At 37.7% G+C, this 9,112-nt stretch overlaps 3 protein-coding genes across 4 annotated transcripts in view; 1 reads left to right on the top strand and 2 right to left on the bottom strand.

Annotated features, from left to right (window-relative positions):
• The window catches only part of LOC104948375 (FK506-binding protein 5), a 59,566-nt gene extending 58,214 nt beyond the window's left edge, over positions 1-1,352 (bottom strand). The window contains exon 1 of the mRNA XM_010774565.1: positions 1,241-1,352. Within this exon, the coding sequence (XP_010772867.1) occupies positions 1,241-1,305 (65 nt within the window). The 5' untranslated portion in view covers positions 1,306-1,352. The remainder of the gene's footprint in view (positions 1-1,240) is intronic.
• A 2,040-nt stretch (positions 1,353-3,392) lies between these two features.
• dcps (decapping enzyme, scavenger) lies at positions 3,393-6,644 on the bottom strand. 2 transcript variants are annotated; one of them, XM_010774563.1, is made up of 6 exons: positions 6,433-6,644; positions 5,764-5,914; positions 5,513-5,658; positions 5,292-5,405; positions 4,945-5,055; positions 3,393-4,163 (listed from the first exon to the last, which is right to left on the bottom strand). In XM_010774563.1, the coding sequence occupies exons 1-6, from the start codon at positions 6,622-6,624 to the stop codon at positions 3,897-3,899; spliced, it is 981 nt and encodes a 326-aa protein (XP_010772865.1). In that variant the 5' UTR covers positions 6,625-6,644; the 3' UTR covers positions 3,393-3,896. The 2 variants fall into 2 exon arrangements, with proteins under 2 accessions (XP_010772865.1, XP_010772866.1); XM_010774564.1 differs by having other exon boundaries at positions 5,764-5,942; positions 6,433-6,508.
• Positions 6,645-7,235: 591 nt separating this feature from the next.
• ids (iduronate 2-sulfatase) overlaps positions 7,236-9,112 on the top strand; it is an 18,965-nt gene continuing 17,088 nt past the window's right edge. The window contains exons 1-3 of the mRNA XM_010774572.1: positions 7,236-7,426; positions 7,938-8,074; positions 8,159-8,336. Of these exons, the coding sequence (XP_010772874.1) occupies positions 7,351-7,426; positions 7,938-8,074; positions 8,159-8,336 (391 nt within the window). The 5' untranslated portion in view covers positions 7,236-7,350. The remainder of the gene's footprint in view (positions 7,427-7,937; positions 8,075-8,158; positions 8,337-9,112) is intronic.

Below are 9,112 nucleotides of genomic sequence, written 5' to 3'. Positions count from 1 at the left end.
CACACACACACACACACACACACACACACACACACACACACACACACACACACACACACAGCTTCTCACTCAGATTACCCTGATGCCCTAAACCCATGTATCCACGCCAAGTGTGATAATGTTTACTCCATTTCCTGCAAATGACAAATCTAATATCATCAATTGTCAGGGTTTATCTATGCTTTGTGTGTTTGCTTTATTGTCACAAGGACACAATCAGATGTCTACATTGGGTATATCCTCCTGAGGATCAGATCAGCAGATCCCAGATCAATAGAGCCTTTTATCCTCTCACACTGAACGACACCATGACTCTATTTCTGAATTAGGCACTGTCTATGTTCAGGATTACAGTGGTTTCCCACAAAGTGAAAGATAACAGTTTAATCTGGACCGTCCTTGACCTGCTACTACCAAACACTGAGCGCAGAGGGTGAGGAGTGTGTGCCTGTGTGTGTGCGTGTGTGTGTAATCTCACAGCAGTACAGTATGTTGAGCATAGTGAAAAATACCAAAGTATGACATTAAAAAGACAAAATAAATTCGTGAAAAAATTGCAATAAAGTTGACCTTTTATGCTGTTAAGGTGAATGCATATGCAAACAGTTACTCTTCATTATTACCTTTAACAACTGATGTAGATTATAACCAGGGTCCTATTGACAGACCTCAAGCATACATTTGGAATAGATTTTAACCTTTAAATACATTTTAATGATCCCAATTCTCACGAAATAAATCATATTAAGTTGTAGAAGAAATTATCTTGAGATTCAATTATGTAATAAAGTAAAGTTTGTCTGAAGGCTTCATTATTTTTGCTGGCAACGTTTTATCTGATTGCCTGAAGCCAAATATACTGTTTTGCCAACATTTTGGGGGAAATTAAAGAAATAAAGTATACAGCATAGCAACATCACATCTCAGTTAGGATATCCAAGAGAGATGTCCCAAATAAAACTATGTAATAATTTACTATGGACTTCAAGAACTATAATTGCAGCCAGAAACCGCCCACCTACATCGCCCAAGTGTTGCCAGTAAACCATGGTCCATCCAGAAAACATTATTTTCCTCTCTTAACAACTCAAACCGATGCACAAACGAAGGCAAAGCTTTGTGGGACACTGTTATCGACCACACGTATCGATCATCACTCAATCCTCATAATTCCCGCATCACTATAACTCTACTCCGAGCACAACAAAGCTGAAGTTTCCGTGAGAACGTAAACACTTACCGTGTCTGCTCTATCTCAAACGGTCTCAGAGTGAACTCATCCCTCAGAGACTGAAGCCAAGACATGGACCCTGAGCTGTTAGTCTACTAATGATTGGATTATCTGTCTCCGTCCTGCCCGCGTCCAATGCTCAGCGGAGCTGCGTTCACTGGCGGCTCGGAATCTCCCAATCCCTACTTGCATAAAAACTGGACCCATCATCTTTCCCCTTGTTCAAAAAATGCAATGTTTCCTATTACTTTTCTCTGAGTGGAGCATGTTCTTATTTTGTTTGTAAACGGTTTTGATATTTATTTATTTTCATAAAGTTTTGCTTTTTTCAGGGCCCACATCTCAAGAGTTTATTCCTGATAATTCATTTTATTTAAGATGAAAAAAAGAAAGGGAAACCATGACTCTTTGCAACACAATAATAGTGATTAAAAAACATTATTTTTCACACTTGAAAATGTAGGCTTGTGAATCACAATTTGGAAGAGCACTATCTGAAGAATTCACATTAAACGTGGTCAATGGCTGAACTAAAAATTCAGCCCTTTTAGTGGGCTTTTTTTTTTAGCTAGAATTAGCTCAAGTTGGACATAAGTTTGTGTTATTATTGATACTATTTACAATAAGGTTTGCAACTTTAGGGTAATAGATACAATGCTGGTTTTAGCAGTGACACTGAAATAAGGAATTGTAAATGGTAGATTGAACTGTGAGGTTTTTTTTTTTTCTGAGGCATTTAATATGGGAGATTTTCAAAAAAGAAAAGTCAAACCATTCAAGTGTTACCTGTAAACCTAACTTAAAAGAGTATTTATATAACCTTTATATAAATAAAATACATGTTTCATGTTTTAACCTTAAACATTTGACGTTTCCTTGGTTTTGACAGATCAGTATATACTGTAGGCTACTGTAGCTATCAATAAGCACTGGTCTACAATTGTATTCCCTGAGCCTACGAGTTTGGGTACTGTTAATTAGGCCTAGTTTACATTTTTACGAGGAACACCTAAATGCATCTTAAGCACAAAGCCAGCACCAGCCAAGTAACTTCTGATCAGATAAGAAAATGATCTCTGCTGCAAGAAATGTCCCTTTCACAAACAATTGAATCATGTTATCAAATCCAAATAATATTTTGTCTCTACAGATAGATGTGCTTAGACTATTCATTATGGTGAAAACAGCTGTGACTCTCTCACATAATTCGTTTCTTACACTGTACTCTGTCAACTTTTCTGGAGGAGCATGAAGCTGTGAACCTCTGGCATCGAGGATATCAATCCATCTAAACATGGTACTTATGCTCCAAAAGTATGTAAACTGTCTGAGGTTAAATATAGCTTAGTAAAAAAAGGCCCTTGTGTTTACATGACTTACAAAAATAACAGCATTGAAATAACATTTGCTCTCTTTTTGTAAAGAAGATAGAGAGGTACAGAAAGCCTAGTTTATTACTAGCTATCAAAGTTATTTACAGTCAAGTCAAAGTTATTTATAATTTCACAGTTAACAAGTTGGGCACCTTTAATGCTGCCATCTAGGGTTGTGGCTGAGTTACTGCAACTCAACATGATTCAGCAATAAAGCTTGACATAAAACTTTGCACTTTCAATTGCCTCTGTGTTTAAAGGTGGGGTGGGTAATTTTGTAGAAACCAGCTCGAGTGCGCTAGAATTTGAAAATACACAGCCGGAAAAAATCTGCCACTTCCTTACAGAGCCCCTCCTCCAACACACACGAACGCGCACATGACCAATGAGTGCACGAGATAAGTTTGTGCACAGATGGAAGGCTGACAGGCAGGTAGGCCATCCAGTTACTTTAGCCGGGCCGGCTAAAATGATTGGTCATGCTTTTTACAGTACTACGGCTTCCACAGATTTTTACTCAAAGCACTTAAGATATTCATTGCTATCGGGATGTTAAGAGCATTCCATGGAATATAACAAAAAGTGTATCTCGAGCCGGTTTCTCAAACTTACCTACCCTACCTTTAAGGTGTTAACACAAAAACAAGCTTCACCTCAAGTCATGTACAATTTAACTTCACACCTATGACATATGATGTAATAAAGGGCTGACAAAATGTCTATTTTAGAAAACTAGTCTTTTCGGTTTTGTCTCCCAAAATCCAAAGTAAAATCATTAACAAGGGAAATACAAAAAAATAATCTTTTATTCAGTTAACATTTAAAAAACATGAACGGAGCTTGGCAGAAAAAATCATGTCTCCAATGGTTTGACAAACATCGCATCCACTTCTCTCTTTCTCATAATGAAAGCAGGAATAAAAGGGAAATAAAAAAACACTTTGCTGAAGATTTGCTCAAACATTTACAAATTCTTTAACAAAATGTGTATACAAATATTCATAAAATGTTTGCAACTAGAAATCAGTGGAAAGAACTCCAATTACCTTTCATTGAATGTATTCTTGTTTCATTCAGTCCTGTGTTGATTAACTTCTGTAATGATCACACAGTTATTTGTCCATGGATTGGGAGGAAGGGTTGGTATTGTTTTTTGTTGGGTTTTATTTGGTTTTCCGAAGAATATTGTTTTACCTTTTGTGTATAAAAAGTGCTGTATAAACTAAGTTGGATTGATTTATAAAAGCACGGGTATTCACACAGGTAAGGGAAGGATGGTCATCTTTGAAGAATCACAGCCTCCCTGCCTCCTTGTATTTGCTGAGCAGTCCGTCGTCCACCCTCAGGGGGAAGTACAGGGTCCGGGTCTTGTAATACTCGGGGTCGGACTGCAGGTTTTGGATGACGTCTGCGAGGAGGTGGGCCCGCTCCACACCGCAGCCCGGAGCCTCGTAGCCCAGCTTGGTGAAGTGGACGTGGAGGTGGTAGTAGGACGGCTGGTAGTGCAGGTACACTCGCAGTTTACTGGCTGGAAGCTGGTAGCGCTGCAGGATGGCTTCCTAGACCACAAGGAGACAAGTGTTGTTATTGTTTGGTTGACATTATAAAAATATCCAAGATTTTGTCTGATATTACTAAGAATATCTCCAACTACGACTCTACACAGAACTGAGATTGGTCAAGTCTTGTCTGAGGGCAAATCATGTCTTTCTTTGGCTGATTGATGGAAGCTGATTTTGACAGGGACTGGTTCATAAAATGCGAGATAAGATCAAATCAATCTTTATCCCCGTAGAGGAAATGCAGGTGTCATGGCAGGAACAGTGATAAGACTAAAAGACAGGATAGGAAAGGTAAGGCTTCACACAATGATAAGTAAAAAATAAGTGACATTATAGACTATATTTAAAGGTGTTTTAAATAAATAAAAATGTATGACTATGTTCAATATAAATACAACAAAAGTATCCTTTGATTTTGATTAAGCCTTATTGAAGCAATTGCCAAGATGTGGCGAGTAGTCTACATGGCGATTTAATCAACCTACTAAGAATTGATTGTAAGCAAAAAAGTTACTTTAAATTTGAATTATTATCGAGTATTATCATTATTTTTGTAAAATATTTTTTGTTTGAAGTTTGGCCTTTTTATTATAGGGAGACAGATATTAAAGGGGGAGAGAGCGAGAAAAACCAAAATAGCAACAAACGGTTGCGTTAGTTGAAGTTAATGATTATAATATTCAAGGTTACACGAGTACACCGCGGCAGAAAAAAAAGAGGGCATTTTTTCTACTCTTTTTTTCCAATAAGACCCCCCGAGGTGACTTTGTAAGCCCACCTTGCCCTTCTGGAAGATGGTCTGCAGCAGAGGGAGGTGCTCCTGCGTCAGGTCTCTGAGACTCCGGATGCCTCTCTGAAGTGTTATGGCGATCAGATATAAATCATCAACCTGGAAGAAGAAGAAGAAGAAGAAGACAGATGTTGGGAAACTGCACAGGTCCTGAGTCTCTTAAAGTATTGTTGTAATCAGATTAAATACTTTTCTAACACAACTTTAATTTACTTTTAATAACCTCAGGTTTGGAGCTCATGGGATTTCATAAAGTGTATTTATATTCCAGGTACCACCATGTCTTACCCGTCTCTTCCTGGCCTCTACTGTGGTCAATATGTATGGTGTCTCACCTGTTTCTGGTCCCATTTGAAATCTGGGAGGAGTAGAAATCCGACTGTTGGGTCTGGATCTTCAAAAACGATCCTGTCAGCCTCGGCCTTCTTCTCCAAGATGTTGTATACCCACTGGGGAAATAAAGGAATTCAAATGTATTTTACAGTTAAGTGTGCGATATTACGCCACTTAAAGCAGGTTACTAGTGCACTACAGGGGGAGATTTCAGGACACTGACCTGCACACTGAAACTCTGCTTCTGAATGTAAGGCAACGTGATGGACTGATAGTCCGCTCCCGTCTCTTCCACCAGGAAGCTCTCCTGACGCTGGTATTTCTTTATATGCTTCTCTGTGGCTGGACACACGACTGTAGTCTTTATCTCTGCAAAACAAACCCATCGATTATGTCAAAAAAATTGCACTAGCTTGCCAAAGTAGCAGTTGAATATACAATACCTTAAGTCTGTTTATTATTTTTAGATAATACCATTGAGTTGAGGGGGAGCCTGTAAGCGATACGTGCTGTAGATGTCGTTCTTCATCTCCAGCTTCAACGTTGAACCGGTGAAGAGCTCAGCCAGGGTGTCTTCTCTGATGGGGGTCTTCTCCAAGATTATCACCGCATCCTGATCAGCAAGCTGGTGAGGACATGTTCAATTTTTAGGGCTGGGCAAAACCAAAGCACATCACTCGGTTAAGGCAAGAAGTTGAAAAAGTCTGGTAAATTCAGAAAATGCACCCTTCAATCAAAACCAGTAAAATACAGCATGATTATCAGGATATCCTAAATCTAAAAAGATGTATTGTCTCACATCACAAAAATAAAATATTGATATTTTTAGCCCTGTGTTCAATTGTTTAAACACAACCAAAAAGGTATAACAATTAAATGTACAGCGTTGTCAGTCATTTCAAGAACTTCTTCTTCTTCAAGTCCATCTTAACAATAAAGCACTTTTACACAGACTCGTATTTTGAAATATCAAACCGGAAGTCAATGTTCCCTACTTCCTGCACAAACTCCTCAAACCACTTTGAATGAATACAACAATAAAAACATTTTTCCTTTGACGGTACCGATACTTCTTTAGACTGCATAAGCATAGCTACAATTAGTGTAATGCCGTCTGACAGTTAACAACAAACATCAGGTCACCTTTCCGTGGATGAAGATGTTTTTCTCCCGGGCTGAATCACTCAAGACTTTAGTCGTTTTGAACTCAGACAGAATATTTTCACATTCAATTTCCTTTCCAACTTCTCCTCCGCCATTCTCGTTGTCAGATTTCGCCCTCTTGGCTTTCTGGTATAATTCATCAGTTTCGTGTTTGGCCGCGCTGTCTGCCATGTTTCTGTGTTGCTGCTTTGTGGCCAAAGATCGTCTATGTAAAGAAGAACACTCACTTAACAACCGCCCCAAAACTATGGTGTGAGATCAGCCTCAATAAAAATACATTGACTTTGTGATTCAAATCAAATATAAATAAATGTCTCGAAAATAAACTATTTGTAGTTATTATATTGTCTTTGATATGTTAACATTGGATTGTATCTTTATTTTATTGCTTAATATCACCTTTTAACTTTAATAAAGCTTTCTGATCTGTGATGCCAATAAAGCTTGTATTCGTATGTTTAAATAAGATAGATACATGGATAGATGGATAGATGGATAGATGGATGGATGGATGAATGGATGAATAGATATATAGATACATAGATAGATAGAAGGTTGTTGAAATTGCAAAAGTTAATTTGGTGCAGAGTGAGACCTCAAGTCATCTTCCATCTTTAGGCTACAGCAGTGTCAGGTTGAAAAAAGAAACACAACACCGGTGTGGTATTGAAATGATTGACAGATAATTTGACTAATATGATTAGCGCCTTGGGGCGGGGCAACTGCTGAGTGGACCAATTAAAAACATTTAACGAGATAATAAGGAAGTTATTTAAAGAAAGCACGGACACGCTCATTTGTTTGGATACCAGACACTGAAACTCAGAAGGGATGCGAGATTAACTTCAAGTATTTGTGACAGATATCGTGTCGTTATTCCTCTCCACCGAACCAAAAATGTACATGGGTTTCCGAACATGGATTTTACTGCTGGTTTTTCACACACTGACAGTTGCTGTTTGGGCAAGACGAGGTAACGTTTCAGTTTGTACTAAGAACATTTTGAAAGCTAGAAAAATTGCATTAAACATGATGGCGAAGTTCGCACAATAACACAGACAGTTAATCTTGTTATTCTGTAAATGTAATAAAGGTTGTCTGATTTATTTTCTTTGCTGGCAGCGAAACGGTCAGTTTGTCTAATCTCAGTAACTAGCTCACATTAGCGGTTATTGAGTGGTTAATCGGTTTGTTTAGTGTCTGTAGCTACTGTAGGCTTATCTTAATTTAAGTAATGTAATTTAGTCATTACGTTTTACTTTGTTCATTAATTTAGTTGAAGGGAAAGTTTAACTTATTTTTGTGCTATTTAAATTCGTCACATTTAGTTTTGACATAGTATTCGTTTTGACATGATTTTACTCCTACCTTCTATTACGTTTTTATTGGAAGTTATCTTTAAAAAATGCCTGATTCCATAAGGTTATTTTAAAGCTTAAACCAGTGAAAAACAAGAATGAATTGTGGTGTTTTTTGATTTTCAGGGAGGAGAAATGTCCTTTTCATAATTGCAGATGATTTGCGGACATCATTAGGCTGCTACGGGGACGCTCTCGTAAAATCACCAAACATTGATCAACTGGCATCCAAAAGCCAGGTTTTTCTCAATGCATATGCACAGGTCAGTTGGTGTTGGTATGTTTACATGTCCAACGTGTATAACCCCATGGAAATCTTATTTAAAAGCAGTGTTTTCCTCTTTTAGCAATCTGTGTGCGCTCCCAGTCGAACGTCCATATTGACGAGTCGTAGACCGGACACCACCAGGCTCTATGACTTCAAATCGTACTGGAGAGTTCATTCTGGAAACTACACCACCATGCCACAGTACTTTAAATCTAAAGGCTACTTAACCTTGTCTGTGGGCAAGGTATTTCATCCAGGTAAGATTATTCATATACAATATTTGGATAGAACTATAATAACTTAGAGGAATTGATAGACTGTTGACTGCCATAAGAAGCACATGTCTAATTAACTCTTATTCTCTTTGGGTTTTCCCAGGGCCGGCCCTTGGCATAGGCAGTATAGGCGAATGTTAAGGGCGCATCAATCAATGGGGGGTGCAAAAAAGTTGAAAGGAAAAAAAAAAAAAAAAAGTTAGAAATTTAAAAAAAGATTATATATTTTTTAATTTCATAACAACACAATTTCTCGATTTTGGATCAACAAAGTACATCTTATTATCTTATTCTAACAGAACTACGCCTATATTGCGTACAGCGCCCATAAACTATGGCGCACGGGGGGTTTATGTGAAATAGTTCTTTTTTTGAAATAATGGTTTTAGTGTGCAATTATAGGTTTTAATTTTGTATTCGTGTTCATTTAAAATAAATCAAACTCCGAAAAAACGTATAGAGCTTTTATTAACATTGGAATTTACTGTGTAAGCGGCCACGGGGGGAAGAGCTTTAGAGAGCTCTCTCCTGAAAGACTGAGAGGCTCTGATAACCTCAGCTCAGTGAGGTAAAGGCACACCTTTATATGATCATTATAGTTATAAAAAAATAAGAGAATAGATTTTTATCTATTCTCTTATAGTATAAAATATTATATGACAGTAAACAAGAATACAGTTTGAAAGGGGAGTGATTTGTAAAATATCCATAAAGAAAAAGAAAATCTGCTTCCAGTTCTGTTTCATATGGGTGTTGAG

Source organism: Notothenia coriiceps, unplaced genomic scaffold (genome assembly GCF_000735185.1).
Source record: "Notothenia coriiceps isolate Sejong01 unplaced genomic scaffold, NC01 NC01_scaffold00014287, whole genome shotgun sequence".
In the NCBI taxonomy this organism is placed as follows: domain Eukaryota; kingdom Metazoa; phylum Chordata; class Actinopteri; order Perciformes; family Nototheniidae; genus Notothenia; species Notothenia coriiceps.
The sequence above is the reverse complement of the archived record's forward strand: the minus strand, read 5'-3'. Positions and strand labels throughout refer to the sequence as shown.